At 35.9% G+C, this 19005-nt stretch overlaps 1 protein-coding gene across 18 annotated transcripts in view; it reads left to right on the forward strand.

Moving 5' to 3' along the window:
* MYCBP2 (MYC binding protein 2) overlaps window positions 1–19005 on the forward strand; it is a 275403-nt gene that overhangs the window by 100236 nt on the left and 156162 nt on the right. For all 18 annotated transcript variants that reach the window (XM_017498820.2, XM_037727973.1, XM_017498830.2 and 15 more), the window contains 5 exons: window positions 1358–1477; window positions 2376–2457; window positions 10365–10482; window positions 15919–16123; window positions 16733–16886. In XM_017498820.2, coding sequence (XP_017354309.1) covers window positions 1358–1477; window positions 2376–2457; window positions 10365–10482; window positions 15919–16123; window positions 16733–16886 — 679 coding nt within the window. The remainder of the gene's footprint in view (window positions 1–1357; window positions 1478–2375; window positions 2458–10364; window positions 10483–15918; window positions 16124–16732; window positions 16887–19005) is intronic.

A 19005-nucleotide genomic window follows, 5' to 3' on the forward strand; every position in this document is an offset into this window, starting at 1 on the left:
CTGTACTGCTTGAAGATAACAAAACTGAATTTTACTTCAATGTTCTGTATGATTAAGACTTTTCCAGTAAGCCACACAGGCCTACCTGTTCTATGTTATTCCGAATTAGTGAGATTTTACTGTCCTAGTGTCATAAAGAGTTTCAGGGTTTTCGAAATCATAGTCATTTAGTTATGGAAAGGAAAGTAATAATGTAGGTGGGTTTTGTCTCACCTAAAGGTTAGGTAAAAAAAGAATAAAGTAAACACAAAATGATTTAATATTATTCTGTTTAACGTTCTAAAATGCACAATGAAAATACAGAATTAAAAGTGTGTGTCCGTAGATTCACATATATATCTTCATATAATACACACTTGTTTAGAGTTGCTATACCACTCGAGAGTGGTTTAGACTAGTTGAACTTGTGAAATTCCTTCCAGATAATACATTCATTCTGTGTGCAAGGAATTTGAGTCTTGATAATATAAAGGTCATATATTAGTGATGTATAGGAAAAGTACATTGTGATTAGGAAAAGTAAGTTGTTATTTACACATTCCAAACAAATATTTTTATATTCTGGAATGTGGTTTTTGTTGCTGTGATTCGATTGCTGGAAAATTCGAAGTTGGATTGTAAAAACTAGGGGTAGAGAAAGACTTAAAGCAAGCTAAATGGAAGTAATTATAAGAGGGGGGAGGAAAGAAGGAATGAAAGCAGAAAAAAGGTTTGGTGGTTGGGGACAGGGAGAAAACCACAAAGCAATACAGCTGAAGGTGATGGTGGCACAGGAAACATGAATGAGAATAGGCCATTGAACTAGAATATATTGAATAAAGCTCTTTGGTCTTTATACACTTTTAAAAGTTCAGTTGAGTTTCGCAATACTAGTGGACAGTGTAGCCTTTCTAAGATCTGTTTAGGAAATCTAAGTCACTTGTGAATCCATTAGCAATTTTTTAAAAATGGCTAGTACTAACAATATCACTAAGTTTAAAATAATTGTTAAATGACTTTGCATGCAGTATTTTTTATGCAAACAAAATTTTTCCATATAAACTGTTATATTTTAAAGTTTGATATTTCTATAACTTAATTACCCATTTATTATATAAGGTTTTATCCATAACCAGATCTTATCTCTGTTTTTATTAATTTAGTGATATTTGCAAACAGAAGTATATAGTCTATCTTTTCAAAATTGCTTCTTTGCAGGTAGATTCTTGATCTATCACTTCTAACAGCTACAGATTCTTCTTGCTTGTTCCTTTTAACATTTTTGTCTTGTTCTTCCATAATAAACTGATTTAAATTTTTATTTCGAGGTTGAGTAATGGCTTCATTATTCATAATTCACAAATTATAACACTTACAGATGGAAGTGGAGAAAGAGGAGAAAAGGATGCAAGCAAAATCACAACGTACCCTCCAGGCTCTGTGCGATTTGACTGTGAGCTCCGGGCAGTCCAAGTCAGCTGTGGATTTCACCATTCAGGTAGCAGCTGGAACTTTAGGGTATAACTGCATTTTTACAATTGTGCTAAGTAACTTATCTATTCCGATTTGATGGGCATAGCCTGTTAACTATGTGTTAAAAGCCATAGTGTGGCAATCTCTCAAATCTGTAAGAGCTTTATATTTATTACACTATCTCTTTAAACAACTGTGGCATGATGGAACAGGTACTTGTCTAGAGAGCTAACTTCCAGTCTGTTTTCTTATGGACTTCTTTTATAATTCAAGAAATTCTGGAAGGTGAAATAATCCCTTAAATCTCTTTCAATTCTAGAATGCTGTGATATTTGTAACATGTTCTCATATTCTGTTAATGTGATAAATGTGCATCAATAAGTTTACTTTCTTACAAGGTAGAAAATAATTAAATTCTTAGTAAATTATTGGCATTTGGGTTATCCTGTGCTGTACCATTCAACCTTTATAAAAATGAAAAATGTTAAATTCCTTCCTTGAAGATTATTTGATAAGGCATTAACAGACATTAAAGTTCTGCCATTTCATTGATGTTGTACATAATTGTGCAGACCTCCTATCCTAGATAGAACAATATTTTATATATAGTTACTGATTATTAAGAAGGTTTTACAGTTGACCTGAACCAGTATGTGTTACTAAGAATTGTTATTAAATGTCATTTGTAAGAGTTTTAAAGTATGTATTATGAAAAAATTATACATTTATATGACCTACAAAAATACTTTGTAGAACTCAAATTATATTTATTTCTCATTAAGTATAAATTTTCCTTACCAGTTACCTATTTTTAATGGTGCTATAAATCTTAAAAAGTAAAAATTACACTGCTTTCAGCATAGTTGTAATAGAAATGTAAAATGCATATAATGAAAAAATAAAGCTATGTGTTTTGGTTTCAGTGGTTTTAATGGAAAATGGAGATGTCTATACATTTGGTTATGGGCAGCATGGGCAGCTAGGACATGGAGATGTCAACTCCAGGTACTTGCTAACTTTTCATTTGAAGATCCTGAATTATTTTTTCCTCTTTTTTCTTTTCCTTCTTATTTCTTTTTTTTTCTTTCTCTCTCTCTCTTTTTAAATATACATTTCTAGAATTAAAATAATATTATGCCACTGCTTTGCAAAGTGTGGCCTGTGAATTATTGGTGGGTTTCAGATTTTGTGGTTGAGTGCTTTTGTGGGGATAAAGGACTTTGTAGTTTCAGGAGAAAAGTTGATACATATTTTAAATATGAAAGTGATTATGATTATCACAAAATATTACTATATTCTTAGCAATTATCTTTTTAAAGGTTGTGCATGGTAATAAAAAAAAGACAGTGAATTGTGTTTTTTAAAAGGTCAGCAATGGATTCGATCATATTCCTGATGTCTGTTTTGAATTTTTCATCTAATAACATGCAGTCATTGAAGCTTTTAAATAATTTTTGAACAGAACCTGTGTCTCTGATCAACTATTTTGACTTATTGCAAATAGTAAAGAATTAATTATAGTAGAGAGACCGGTAGTCATTTCCTAATATCCCTACTTCATTTGGTAGTGGAGTTTTAGTTTGTGACATGATCATGCAGCTAAAGATTACCTTTCTCAGCCTCCACTGCAGCAGGTTGTGGCCATGTGAACCTAAGTGATGGGTGCCACTTTGGAATCTTGCTGCTTAAGGGAAAGGGTGTACCTCTCCATTTTCCCTTCTCCCCTCCCAACTTGCTGGTTGGAATGACTACGTGGTAGCAGAAACTAAAGAAGTTATCATGGAGATGATTAGTTGGAGACTGTGTATTTAGAATGGCAGAAGTATAAGAGGAATAAGCCTGGGTCCCTGACACCATGAACTGCCCCCGTCAGCTTCTTACAATTGCATGCTACTTGCCTGAGAAATAAACTTCTATCTTGAAGTCCCTCTTACTTTGTCTTTCATTACAGCAGGCGAGTTTGTATTCTACGTAATGCAGTCAGAATACTTTTGGTCAAAAGCAACAGAAAATTTATCTTTATTAGTTCAAGCTTTCCAGAAAGCAGATGCCAAGACAGGATTAGATGCACAAAGAATTTATTAGGGGAAAACACCTGTGAGAGAGATAAAGGGGAAAAGGGCTAGCACAGACAGTGAAGGCCTTCAGATACAATGTAGTTTTGATCCCTATGAAAGGAGAAAGGGAGGAATTGAGTAGGAGGAGTCTAGATTACAGCATAGCATTAAGAGAGTTTTAGCCAGACCAGTGGTGTGTCCCAAAGCTGAGGATACCTTTGGAAGGGTCCTGCGTTGGGCAGGAATGGATCAGTGTTCATACCTTCACCATGCTCAGGCACAGCTGGTAGCACACTAGGGGAGGAATGTCCTCATGCATCCAAAGAGACAGCACCTGAGGCTGTTACAATAGTTAATTCTACTTTCTGTAACTGATTGTTGTGAAGGAAATATGAATGGTCTGTGTCTGTGGCTGTCTCACCATGGAAACAGGAGTATTTATGAAATCTAGAAAGATATAGAGCAGCTTCAAGCAGCAATCCACTTTGTTGCAAAAACTCACCTTCTTTTTGACCTTCTACTCTGCCTTATTCTTCCTTGCAGTCAAAGTGTATGTGCCAGAATCAAGGAGACTTCTATGGTTTCTCCTTACAGTGAAAGAAAGAGAATTTCTCTTCATGGAGTCCTTACATAAAATCCAAGGTTTTCACTGTATCTTGAATTCACCCTACTATTGTAGCAGGGATGGAATTCTGCCATTTATATGGTAAAGACTAGTAATTTCTTAACCCTGGCTGTATATTAGAATTACTTAGGGAATTTGAAAAAATATAATACATGGATTCTACATCTAGCATTTCTGAGAGATATATGTTGGAAGACTTGTGGGTGGGACGGGATCAGGAGTGGTCCTGGTTAGGATGCAAGCATCATAGTTTTTTCTAAAAGGTCCCCAGATTCTATATGTATCCAGATGGGAACCACTGTCTACCTCTCGAGCTGAGGCAGGGTCAGATTCATGGGCACTGCATAAAAAGTGACAATGAAAATGAATGTCCTAAGTTCCTTTTATGAATTTTGTTGCTAGTAATTAGAGATGATTGAGATATCATTGAGTTGAACTTCTCATTAAAAACACAAATGCAACATAAAATTGATGCTACTCTCAAAAGCTTTGTAGAACTATCACAATCACAGATATTTAATGATAAATATCATGCTTGCAAAGAGCAAAAGATGTCTTTGGCAGAATTACTTATCAAATATGTCTGTTGGATATGACATAATATCAAGTGTTAAGTAATTACTTTCACAGGTGTTAGGTGCCAACAGATATTTTGCTTTGCAATTGAATAACATTACTGAGATGCAGAGGTGAATCTATGTTGTAATTACAGTTGGCCCTCTGTACCTGTTGGTTCTGCATCTATGGATTCAATCAATCTTGACAGAAAACATAGTTAGACCTGCAGTAATTGCATGTATACTGAACATGTACAGATGCATTTGTCTTGTCATTATTTCCTAAACAATAGAGTATAACAACCATTAATGTGGGGTTTACATTGTATTAGGTATTGTAAGTAATCTAGAGATGTTTTAAAGTATACAGGAGGATGTGCTTAGGTTATGTGCAAATATCATGCCAATTTATATAAGGGACTTGAGCATCCATGGAGTTTGGTAGCTGCGGGGGATCCTGCAACTAATCCCCCGTTGATTCTGAGGGATGAGTATAACCTTTGTGGGGAAGAGCATGGCAACTTTTTGTTCTGTTTCTCATTTGAGAGTTAGGACACAGAAGAAGAGAGTTTATTTGTATCCGTAGTGCTGTTATCTTTGATATTTAGCTGGTAGTTATTTTACGAGCCATAGAAACTGGGAAAGGTGCATTGCAGTTAGACAAGATGGGGTCTCAGTCATGATTGCAGCAAAGGGAACACATCCCAGAAAATAACTGGCAAATAACAGTATTTCATGGTCTTGCCAGAGTGGAAAGGGAAATAGTGAAAAGCCTGGCCACGTTATGGTCAGGTTATGTTATCTTACCGTGCACTCGGCCCTCAGAAGAATGAGCAGCATGAGCACAGCATCCTTCCACACTGCAGTGAGGTGTGATGGCTGCTGAGAGGGAAGGTGTTCATGTCAGCTTTTAAAATGAAGGGGTTACCTAAAAACATTATTTTGTGGTCCTGGTTATACTAGTGAACACCATTCTTTGATTTGCAAGTCTGAAGAGATATAGGGCAGCTTCAGGCCAGACTTCCTCTGGTGATAATGTTGTAGCAATATGCTCAGTATTTTAAATAACTTGAGTTTATCATCTTCATGAAATATGATAGCATTTAATGTTAAAATACCAGGTTTTCTTAAGAAGATTAAACATTGGTGGGATCCACACAGTGGTGTAGTGACTGGTAGATGCTACATAGTCATCGAACCTGGAACTGTAGAGGCAAGGTTCAGCTCTTCACTTCTTACCAACCATGTGACTATAATTTCTTAAGAAGATTAAACACTGGTGGAATCTGTTTTAACTGCCCAAAGTTGTTCTTTTCCAACATGGAATGTTTTACTCCTGGTTCCATTGAGTGGTAACTGAAAGACTGATTACATGAAGTGTGGGCAGAGCTAAAATGGATAATGCTGTAGTCATACTTAACATACTGTGCCTAGTATATGAGAAACTCATCAAGACTGCTTCAGTCTTAAGCACTCAGTTACCTTGTCTGTCCAGGTCTTTGTGGGACTTGGAAAGTAGTAAGAACTCTATCTTTAATTCAGAAAGGAATTGAGGAACAATCTTGGGAGGAACAAAGCTTCTGTAGCATATGTATCAACTACAACAAAGCAAAACATTTATAGATGCTTAGTTGAAATAAAGTGTTACCAAGGAGAATATTTTTGAATAGTCTGTAGTAATCAAGAGCTATTAACTGGAATTTACTGAATGTACTATATAGCACACAATAATATGTTAAGATAAATATTGTGTGCATGATAATGAAGATGGAAAAATGTTATTGGTACTCTATTTATTTAATGTGTTATATTGCCAGGATGACTGTTTGGTGTCTGTGTTGGGTCCTGATTCTGGCACTTGGTAGCTATGTGATCTTGGCCAGGTTACTTTTCTTGTGTCTTAGTTTCTTCGATTATTAAATGTAAATAAGCCTCTCTCCCTCAGAAGGTTGTGTGAGAATTCAGTGAAATGAACAGATGATTTAGCACAGAGCCTAGCCCATGGTTAGCACTCAATAAATGTGAGCTGTTCCTATTGCTGCTTTTTAAAGTGAATGTCAAAAGGCTTATGAGGATTTTTTATACATTCAGTCATGACATGAGTCTACCAACCCTCTTTTTGGTTTATTTTGTTTGGTGTGCTCTTCAGTTTCTGCATTTCAAATTCTTTTACCATGTTTAGTAATTGGGGGAAAAACTGTTTGGTTTAGCTGCTTTTATTTTCTTTTCTAGCAGAATTTTGATAATTCTTATGGTGTTTCCAAGTTTCATCCTTTTCTTGCTCTCCTATCCTCCTTCTGAACTAATGTGCTACACAGTCATGAACCTGGAACCAAGGTTCAGCTCTTCTGCTTCACTTCTTATCAACAATGTAACTAATTTCTCTAAGCCTTAGTTTTCATATCCCATAGGATTGTTGTAGAATTAATGTGATGTATGTAAAGTACCTGTTGTGCACTCCTGCATACACAGAAAGTTTTTCTTTCTGTTCTTCCTCTGTTTTTCAAGTAATTTAGTGAATAGACTCTCTGCTATCATCTAAAGAGTTTGAAGACTGTGTACTAGAAGACCTGCCACCAATTCTTGGGAAAAAGCTTTCAAAACTCTTCAGCTCTCCCCAGGGAGTTATTTTGATAATCAGTGGTACAGTTATCACAGTGGTGATACAATTTCACATTTTCTGTGTGAAAGTGATTTGTAAATTGCAGATGAGTAAACAGTTAACAGGAATTATCCCTTCAGTTTCTTGTTTGCAGTGGACTGGATGTTTCTGTGAGGGCATGAGTTCCACTTATGGCCCTTTGAAATGACAATTATTCATTTGCAAAAACTCTCCATACTCAGCATTCAGAACCACTTCCTTTTTCACTGTTTTTCCTAACTGCATTATTACATCCTCAAGTGGAAAAACTACTGCTCTTCTGAGGCATGACCATTTCGTTCTACTCTGCTACTGTTACCTACTACCTTTTTTCAGTCACTGCCTTTCATTCATTGAAAATTTAGCATCTGGCTCAGAATATTTCCTTACCCTGAGTCTTGTTATAGACATGAGTGATGTTAGTGTCCACATGAATGGTCCCATACAGCATTCTTACCTTTCCATCTTTACTTCTGCATTCACAGAGCATGTTCTGTGAACCCATGCTGGATCTAGCATAGCTCTAACTCTGGATTCTCCAGTTTAAATATCCGTAATCTGATGATGCTTTCTTCTTCTGTGATGCACACCTACTTTACTTGCCTTTGACTTTATGCCCCACAACACTCTACTTTTTCACTATTTTTCATTCCTTTTTTACTTTATTTCCTACTCAAGTTAAAGACTGTTGCCTAACTTCTTCACCTATACTCTGACCAATTTCTTCAATTTTCCTACTCTCTTGGACATGGTACTAGGACATGATAAAACTGCAAGCATGGATCAATCTGTTTATATTTCCTAACCCTACACTTAAGCTTCTGGAAAGAAATAAATCACCATACCTATGCAGATTGATACATTATTTGTAGATTCAACCAGTCCCTCTACAATGGTCATTAATCTTCCTGTTGTATAGTTTTGAACTATTTGACTTAATACCGTTTGAGAGTTTGATGAAAGATGTGTGGCCTCAGTCCAGAAAAATACAATATACACTTTAAAATTTGCTTGCAAATTTAGGGGATCTTTTGAAGCTCACTCATGGACTACCTAGAAGTCCTTTATATTTAGGTTGAAAACTCCTGCTGTCGGTATGTATCTGTTCCATCTACCACCATACCTTTTCTTGAATCTTCAAACTCTCCACTCACCTGTTTCTGTCTTTCAGCATAGGACCTCCATTTACGTTGCAACAAAAATAAGAAATTATTCAACCCACCAACCCTGTCAAACCTGCCTGCATCCATACCACTTCTCTGCTTCTTTCCTCATGTTACAATGAAAGAAGAACTTATGATGTCTGTGCTATGAAACCTAGCTGCCTTTTCCTTAGAGATCTGTTTCTGTTTCCTGTTTCTCTCTGATCTTTGTCTTTATTGTCTTTATCTTGAGTCAACGTTTTAAATTCCTCAAATCTCTATCATTAAAAAAAAAGACAAATCCTCTTCTTCAGCTTCGTTTTTCCTTTAGCTGGTGGCTCTCCTTTCTTTTTCCCTACAGTGCTGGGATACTTAGAGTCTTTGTGTATTCTCTGACTCCTTATCTGCTGCCACCACAGAGACCTCCTTCTGCTAAATCCAGTGGTTACTTGTACGTCTCCTTAGAGCATTAGGCATGTACATTATTTTCCACTCTTGAAACTTATTCTTCCAATGAGTCTCATTGAGTTCTTTCTTCCTATGTGGTTTATTCTAGATGTCTGTGAGTTCTTCTTCCTCTGTCTATATCTAAAGTGTTAGAAGAGACTCATAAGGGAAATTAGGATCTCTTCTTTTCTCTCTCAAAGAGCCTTCCTAGATCTCATTCATTCTCATAACTGAAGTGAATATTACCACTGTCTACTCTGTTGCTTAAACAGGAAATCTTCCTTGCCCCTTATCAATCATCTGCGAAGTTTCGTCACTTCCGTTGCTTACAAGGCTATCAGAGTCACTATGTCTTTCACTCTGCACTGCTCCTAGTTAAGGCCTTCATCATAAATTACCCAAACTACTATGAAATTTTCAACTAGGTTTCCAGCTGCTAGTCTTGTCCTTTTCCAATTCATTTTTCATGGCAGTCTCAGTAATCACTAAAAACATATATTTTGTATAATTTTAAAAATTTAAAGTGTCATAATTGTCTCAAAAGCAGAGCTCGCCTATTATGTGTGGAATATTTCTATGATGGTTGTTTTTCTAATTACAAATAATGGTTACTAAAAATGGCTATTAAAAGTAGGAAAGGATACTAGGATGTCATTTATCATAATAGTTACCATTCATTAAACTATGTGCCAGACACTGATCCAAGCACTTGATATGAATGGACCTCTTTATTTTTCACAGGAACCCTGTGGGGGCAGACACTGTTTGTTAGTTAGTATTCTCCATATGATAGCAAGAAAACGGAAATACGAAAAGAATGAAAAATTTGTTCGAAGTCCTGGTCACATTACTATTAAGTTGGGGAGCCAGGATTCACACCCAGCCAGTCCAGCTTTCAGGCCTGAGCTTATAGCCACTTCTCTGATGCCTCTCATGATATTATGTTTTGACTCATTAACTATCATTCTAAGATCTAAACTTATTGCTTAGTGATAAGAGTTAGAAAACAGGATCATAAAATTAATTATTTCATCTAGTTTCTGGATTGAATTCCTATTAAGGCATTACGTGATTCTTACTTCATCCAATAAATATAAAGATCTCTAGGAGGTCAGTCAGTACACAGAGTACCAGATTAAAAATAAATATAGCACCAGTTTTTAGAAATATTAAAACTTATATGTCTATGGTTAGGGACATTAAATTTAGAAGATCTTTTTAATGATCTTCTTAAAGCCAGCAGTTGTCTTTTTCATCTTTGTTTATCTAGTAGTACCTGGAATGGAGATAGGCATTTAGCACTTAAATGTTTATTGAATATTCTTATTAGTGCCTTATATCTTTTCTACTCTTTATTGCATTGTTTACTTACTGTTTTTATTTTAGTTGAGTCTCGTAAGAAATTGACTTACTTTTTTTTTTTTTTTTTTTTTTTTAACCTAGGGGATGTCCCACACTTGTTCAAGCATTGCCAGGCCCTAGCACACAAGTCACTGCAGGCAGCAACCATACGGCAGTACTTTTAATGGATGGACAGGTCTTCACATTTGGAAGTTTTTCTGTAAGGAATTTTTAAAACATTAATAAAATTGCATTATGCCATTGCCTTATAATTTGTCTCTGTTAGCTATTTTTTCTGGTTCCAGTAAAATTCTTGTATTATAATTGTTACATAATATTTCATGCCTTCATCCCCAACACACACAAAACCTGAATGATATTCTTTGAAGTAATTTTCCTTTCTAGCTCAGAATTTATTGAATTTAACAGCTTTGTTAGAATTGGACATGTTTATTTCAGATTAAAGTCCTTTAATCATTCAGTAGAGCTAATTCTGTCTTTAATTGTTTAAAATTATACTTTCTTTTTTCCTTTTCCACCCTCTGAGCCTGTCTGCCTGTTACATGGGTGCTTGTGCACACACTCCCTCTCTCTCTGCACCAAAGCTTAAAGAGAGTGGAAATGCTCTAAGAATTTTGTGTAGTTTGAGCATAGCAGATATCAGGAAAAATCTTTGTGAGACTGTGCTGATATAATTCTGCCATTTCTGACTTGGGTAATTACTAAGAACTCTAGAACCTAAGTCTCTGGGATTACATTAACAGCTTTTAATTTTTTAAAAAATGTAAATGTATACTTAAAACATTTTATTTGGAAATGGTTTCAAACTTACAGAAAGGTTGCACAACTAAGAACAGTACATAGAATATATGGTTAACGTCTTTAACCAGATTCACCTAGTGTTAACATTCTGATCAAGCATTTGCTTTATTATTGCACATGTGCCTGCTCTCACACACACACACACACTGTGTGTGTGTGTGTGTGTGTGTGTGTGTGTAAAACTTTTTTTTCTTGAATCCTTTAAGAATGTCTTGTATACGTTACGCCCTGTTACCTCATACATACTTTAGTTTGTATTTTGTGAATTGACGCAATAATTATTTTTGGCATGTCTTTCCCCACCAATCTAGGATCAGGCCTTACATTTGCCTGTTGTGTGTCTTTAGTCTGCTTTAATCTGTAACATTTCCACAGCTATGTATTGTCTATTATGACATTGACACTTTTGAAGAGTATAGTACTGTTTTAAAAATTAGAATGCTCCACATTCTTGTTTCTCTGATATGTCCTCATGTTTAGATGCAGGTTGTACACCAAGGCAAAGATACTCTGTAAGTGATGTTGTGTTTGCCTCACTGCATCACATCTGGAGGCACAGAATGTCCATCTGTTCCTCATTGATTATGTACATTTTGATCACCTGATCAAATGTCTGGTTTCCGTACTGTTTCTCCCTTGCAGCTATAAGCAATCTGTCGGTTGACACTTTTAAGATGCCTGCTTCTCATCAAAATTTCCCCCTAGATTTAGCATCTATTGATCATTCTTTCTCGAACTCGTCTTTACTGTTTAAAAATTGGTGAGTTTTTTTCAGCCCCAGTAGGCATTTTGCATTTTACTGTAAGCAAGAGCCCTCCTTTCCTATTTATTTGTCTGTTTATTATTGGTATAGACTCAGGTATTTGTATTTTCTTCATTATCATCTTTAATTATTTGGGTGCTTAGATTATCTCAGACTTATATTATTGTGACATGCCCCTTCATTTTTTGGAGCACTTCCTTTCTTTCCAGCATAACGAGTTGTTCAGGGTTTATCTTGTATAGGCTGTGTATCAGTCCTAGAATCAGCCATTTCTCCAAGAACGCCGATTCTTCTTAGTGGGGAATAGTAATAGATACCAACTGGGCACTAGATGTGTTTCTTCATTGCTACAGGACGTTTTTGCATCTCCAGTATGCATATATGTATATGTCCACATATATGTTTGTATTTTAGAAATCATAGGCCAGGCGTGCTAGTTTGTACCTATTATCCAAGCACTTTGGAAGGCCCAGGAGTTCAAGACAGGCCTGGCCAACCTAGTGAGACCCCATCTCTATAATTAAAAAATTAGCTGGGTGTGGTGGCATGTGCCGGTGGTCCTAGCTGCTCAGGAGGTAGAGGTGGGAGGATCACTTGAGCCCTGGAGGTCAAGGCTGTAGTGAGAGCCATGATTGCACCACTGCCCTCCAGCCTGGACAGCAGAGCAAGATCCTGCCTCAGAAAGAAGGAAAGAAAAAGAAATAAGCCCATGCTGTGACTTCTACTTCTGATCCATTCCCACAAGGTTCTTTCTTACCTGGTTCTGTTCTATATTTATGTTCTTTCTTCCTCAGTAAGAATCTTTGCTTTCAACAATGTCAGTATATTTATTTCTCACTTAGTTCCCAAATATGTCTAAAATAGTTTTACATTTGCTTTGCCTATTCAAGTCCAAAAAAACAAACTCACTGAAAGGTCAGTCTGGCTCCTTCCTGGCTTCTGAAGGTATATAGTCAGGCACTGTCCATGAGTGGCCTGGATTCTCTCTCTCTCTCTTGTTCATTGAAAATTACAATTCCTTTGAAATAGAGTGGGGCTTATTTGTTTCAGTTTAAGATTCCCCTTACCCTATCCTTTGATCAAATTTTATTTCATTTTTAAAATATATAGTACATTTACATGTTGCTAAAAATGAAGTTATACAAATATTGTATACTCAGAGATGTCACTTCCTCTCATATCCCTGGCATTTCTGCCTCCCCACACCTTTCACTCCACACTTGTAGGTAATGAATGTCATTGTTTTACAGTTTATCCTTCTTGTGTTTCTTCTTGTGAAGATAAATAAGCATGCACACACACTATTAAATATATATCTATATATATATTATGTGTATACATACAGAGTCATGCACTGCATAAAATACTGTCATGAACAGTATTTTGGTCAGTGATGGACTGCATATGCTAAGGTGTTCCCATAAGATTATAATTCATACTTTGGCTATACCTTTTTGAGGTTTAGATACACAAATACTTACTAGTGAGTTACAGTTGCCTACAGTATTTAGTACACCAGCATGCTGTACAGGGCGGTGGCCTAGGAGCAATACGCTACACCATATCACCAAGTGTGTAGTAGACTATACCATCTAGGCTTGTGTAAGTCCACCCTGATGTTCGTACGGTCACAGAATCACCTAATGACACATATTTCAGAACATATCCCTGTCATTAAGTGACACGTGACTGTATATACATAGATATATTTCCCTTTCCTCATTTTTTTAAGGTAATAGTCTATATATATGCTCTTTTGCACTTTGCTCTTTTTGCTTCAGTATATCACAGAAATCGCTCCATGTTAGTTCATACAGCTTTTCATGTTTTTTAACCTCAGTCTAGTATTCCATTGTGTGTTTGTATGGTAGTTTATTCATTCAGTTTCTTATGTTTGTCTATTTACTTACTTTGCAATGATAGTAATGAATACTGTTAGAAGTGTATCTTTGAGACAGATTTCTAAAAGTGAGATTACTGGGTTGAAGGTTAATGCCTGTGTAGTTCTCTTGTATTTTGCCTTCACACTAACAGTGTATGAGATTGCCTGTTTTCCACAGAATCGCCAATAGAATGTGTTGTGGTACCTTTAATTTGTGCCAGTCTGATAGATGAGAAATTGTCCTGCTTATTTTGCCTTTAGTTGGTGCTCTGTCCCTTACAGTTCACATCCATATTTAGTATTTTGGCATTGACGGTTACTTTCCCTTTGCGGGGATGCGTTTGCCTGTGCTGTTTCTAACTTCTCCACATGCCTCTGTTTTCCTTCCTAAGAGCTTCCCCTTTTGTGCTTTGCACATGCTCAGGTTTGCAGTAGCAGGCGGGTGGAGATACCTCTTGGAATTTGGCTTCTTCTGCTTATAGGAAACGTAGAGATCATGACACCTGTTGTCTCCTTATACTGCTGAAGGTTTGAGTCACTTGTAGATTTGTTTGCACAGCACATTTTTGTGTCTTTTGAGGGGTTTATGAGAGTGGTAAGATTTGAAGTTAGACAGTCATTGTCTTCCAGTCCCAGCAGTCCCAGTTGTGAACTTTTATGAATTTAAATTTAGCTATTTATAACCACATTCTGAGTCCTTATGGAGTTGTCCAGGTATCTTATCACATTTTTGGACTGCTTTTCTTCACATTAGTTGGTAGTAAGGGAATACATATTTATTTCAATAGTCTATGAAAAAGATAACTAATTTATTTTTCCTCTGAAAGTGAATATATCCCTGAATATGATATATTTTGCTCACTATTTACTTTTTTTTTTTTTTTTGAGACAGAATCTTGCTCTGTCATCCAAGGTAGAGCACAGTGGTGTGATGATCTCAGCTCATTGCAACCTCTGCCTCCTGGATTCAAGCAGTTCTTATGCCGAAGCCTCCTGAGTAGATGGGACTGCAGGCACTCACCACCACACCCAGCTAATTTTTATATTTTTGTATTTTATATTTTTAGTAGAGGAGGTTTCACCACGTTGGCCAGGCTGGCCTTGAACTCCTGATCTCGGCCTCCCAAAGTGCTGGGATTACAGGCGTGAGCGACTGCACCAAACCACTGTTTACATTTTTGTGCTCTCTTATTTTCTTTGTCAAAAATAAAAACCCTTTTACAGAGGGTGAGAAATAAACGTTGAATGTTTTGGTTGCTTCGGTACCTGCCATGTTTCCTTCCCTGGTTCTGTCCAGTGATTCCACAGTCAGTTTGTGGATGTGTTTTCTTGCTGTGTTACCTGGTGGCTGGACGAGAACGTGACCAGAGTGTTCGCAGTGCTCTCGGCTCCCTTGTTCCAGAATGCTGTGGGGGTAGAGAGCTCCTGAGTCATAGGTGGAGGAATATCTACTGAGTCAACATCAACATTCTTTTATTTTTTTTCAGCTACTGGCTTAGTAGTGAGAAACTTCCTATTACTTTTAAAATTGAACACGTACCTGACCAGGTCCCTATAGATAGCCATACTTTTAAAGTGGTTAATAGTTATTTACTTAAAACATCATACCTTACCATTGATTGTGCTGTTTATTTTAAATCGTAAATGAAATAACTTATGGACATACCATCTGAGAACATTACGTATTTTTCTAATTGTATTCACAGTTTTAGTATTTATTTTGGTCTTTTTACTTGAATATCCTCAGATTGTATGAGTTTAATAGTGACTTTCTTTTATACTATCAACTTATAATGTCAGAGTGACTTTTTAAATGAACCATTTGCAACACTAATATTTTAATATACTGTATGTATTTATCATACTTTTCATTTAAATGTAGGTGAAGACAAAGTATTTTGGAGATATTTCTTGACTGGAAAATATTTAAAACTTTTTTTTTTTTTTGAAATGATGCACTTTATACTTTATTAGGGGAAGACTTTCCAGGAATAATAGAAATTATTGTATTACTTTATAAATGTATGGTCCAAATTTCGTAGGTATTATATTTATTTTAAAAACCCAAACTAACAAGTGGTGAAAAATAAGGTTTCATGTAGTGGTTTTTATCTACTGCTGCCTTAATTTTATGAAAATTAGATTGTTTACACAGCAATATTGTTAATATGCTTTATTTAATCTTTTAGAAAGGACAGCTGGGCAGACCAATTTTGGATGTGCCATACTGGAATGCAAAGCCAGCTCCCATGCCTAACATTGGATCAAAATATGGAAGAAAAGCTACTTGGATAGGTGCAAGTGGGGACCAGACTTTCTTACGAATTGATGAAGCACTTATTAATTCTCATGTACTTGCTACATCAGAAATTTTTGCCAGTAAACACATAATAGGTAATACCAGAAATAAACAAATACTCCTTCCAAACTCTTGTCATGATTGATGGTAAATTGTTTATCTTTCCCTATAATGAAATATACTTTTATAGCTTTTTGTTTTCTTTCTGCTCGAAGAAATTTAAACAATCCTGTAACTGTGTTTATATGTGTCTGTGTGCTGAAAAAATGGAATAATTGGGAGATCTAGAAACCACAGTTTTTGGCAGCTAGACAGTGGTAAAACTATAAATTCTGATAAGACATTTTTCTGCATTGTTTCTTGCAAAAAAAATGTTAGGAATTGATTTTTATGGGAGGTTATATAAATCAAACTTTGAAGTTTCATGAAGACCAAGATATCAATCTATACTTGTGTCTATGATATTGTGAATAATTATATAATGGAGTGGTATAGCAAGTGATTAGGAGCATGTGTTGTCAATTTAGACATCCTGAGGTTTTAGTCCTAATTTTCCCACTTAAAGATTTTTTAGTTCCTTAGCCTCTTTCATTCTCCACTTATTCATCTGAGAAATGGAGATAATACTACTTACTTTATGGGTTTTGGGGACTATAAAAGCATAATATATATTAAAATTATATATAAATATTCTTTTTCTTAAGGCCTGGTACCTGCTTCTATATCAGAACCTCCTCCATTTAAATGCCTTCTGATAAATAAAGTAGATGGGAGTTGTAAAACTTTTAATGACTCAGAACAAGAGGATCTGCAAGGATTTGGTGTATGTCTTGATCCTGTATATGATGTAATTTGGAGGTAAGCATCTCAGTTTATAAAACAGAGTAGTAAATAAGTTTTAATGCAATTGTACTCTTAACGGTAATATAAACTTTATTTACAGGTGAACTTTTCACACATCAGTACTCTTCTGTTTGTCTGATAACTGCAATTCTGTATCAGTGATTCACAGGGACCTTTATGGTTATAGCATAGTGGTTAAGAGCATGCATTTTGACCAACACTACCTAGGTTTATCCCAGCTCCATAACTTGCTTTCTGTGTCACCCTGGAGAAGTTACTTTGTGTGCCTCAGTTTTCTCATTTATGAAATGGGGATACTAATACTACAAAGGCTCATAGTAGGTGCCATAGAAGTGTTTGTTATTATAATTATTAATTTGACTGTCAAGAGTTCTGTTGTTAATTATTTTTAGTCTGTCATCAATCCTGTTTTTATTGTACAGAATTTGCTCTATTTTTTGTTCTTGTAATTATTATCAACTATGAGGGGAAAATTATACCAAAGACAATATAGAGTAAAGAAAAAAGAAGATAATTGAGCTTGCTCTTTAGGAATGTGCATTAAAAAAATACTGGTATCGACCTCTCCCTGGTTTAGGCTTGGAGGATGCAAGTGTCCAGGAATTTATCCATTTCTTCCAGGTTTACTAGTTTATGTGCATAGCGTTGTTTGTAATAATCTCTGATGATGGTTAGTATTTCTGTGGAATCTGTGATGATACCCCCTTTATCATTTTTTATTCCATCTATTTGATTATTCTCCCTTTTCTTTTTTATTAATCTGGCTAGCAGTCTATTTTGTTGATCTTTTCAAAAAACCAGCACCTGGATTTATTGATTTTTTGAAGGGCTTTTTATGTCACTATCTCCTTCAGTTCTGCTCTGATCTTACTTATTTCTTGTCTTCTGCTAGGTTTTGAGTTTTTTTGGTCTTGCTCCTCTAGCTCTTTCAATTTTGATGATAGGGTGTCAATTTTAGATATTTTCTTCCTTCTTTTGTGAGCATTTATTGCTATATATTTTCCTCTAGACACTGCTTTAAATGTGTCCCAGAGATTCTGGTATGTTGTGTCTTCGTTCTCGTTAGTTTCAAAGAACATCTTTATTTCTGCCTTCATTTCATTGTTTATCCAGTCAACATTCAAGAGCCAGCTGTTCAGTTTCCATGAAACTGTGTGGTTCTAAGTTAGTTTCACAATTCTGAGTTCTAACTTGATTGCACTGTGGTCTGAGAGACTGTTATGATTTCTGTTCTTTTACATTTGCTGAGGAGTGATTTACTTGTGAAGTTGAGGCAGCAATTAAGAGCCTACCACCCAAAAAAAAGCCCAGGTCCAGATAGGTTCACAGCTGAATTCTACCAGACATACAAAGAGGAGCTGGTACCATTCCTTCTGAAACTATTCCAAACAATCCAAAAAGAGGGAATGCTTCCCAAATCATTTTATGAGACCAACATCATCGTGATACCAAAACCTGGCAGAAACTCAGCAAGAAAAGAAAACTTCAGGCCAATATCCATGATGAACATAGATGCAAAAATCTTCAATAAAATACTGGCAAACCGATTGCAATAGCACATCAAAAAGCTTATCTACCGTGATCAAGTAGGCTTCATCACGGGGATGCAAGGCTGGTTCAACATACGCAAGTCTATAAATGTAATTCACCACATAAACAAAGCCAAAGACAAAGACCACATGATTGTCTCAATAGATGCCGAGAAGGTCTTTGACAAAATTCAACAGCCCTTTATGCTAAAAACCCTCAATAAACTAGGTATTGATGGAATGTATCTCAAAATAATAAAAGCTATTTATGACAAACCAACAGCTAATATCATACTGAATGGCCAAAAACTGGAAGCATTCCCTTTGAAATCTGGCACTAGAAAAGGATACCCTCTCTCACCACTTCTATTCAATATAGTATTGGAAGTTCTAGCCAGAGCAATCAGGCAAGAAAAAGAAATAAAGGGTATTCAAATAGGAAAGGAGGGAGTCAAATTGTCTCTGTTTGCAGATGACATGATTGTATATCTAGAAGACCCCATCGTTTCAGCCCAAAATCTCCTGAAACTGATAAGCAACTTCAGCAAAGTCTCAGGATACAAAATCAATATGCAAAAATCACA

Source organism: Cebus imitator, unplaced genomic scaffold, assembly GCF_001604975.1.
Source record: "Cebus imitator isolate Cc_AM_T3 unplaced genomic scaffold, Cebus_imitator-1.0 Scaffold252, whole genome shotgun sequence".
NCBI classification, from domain to species: domain Eukaryota; kingdom Metazoa; phylum Chordata; class Mammalia; order Primates; family Cebidae; genus Cebus; species Cebus imitator.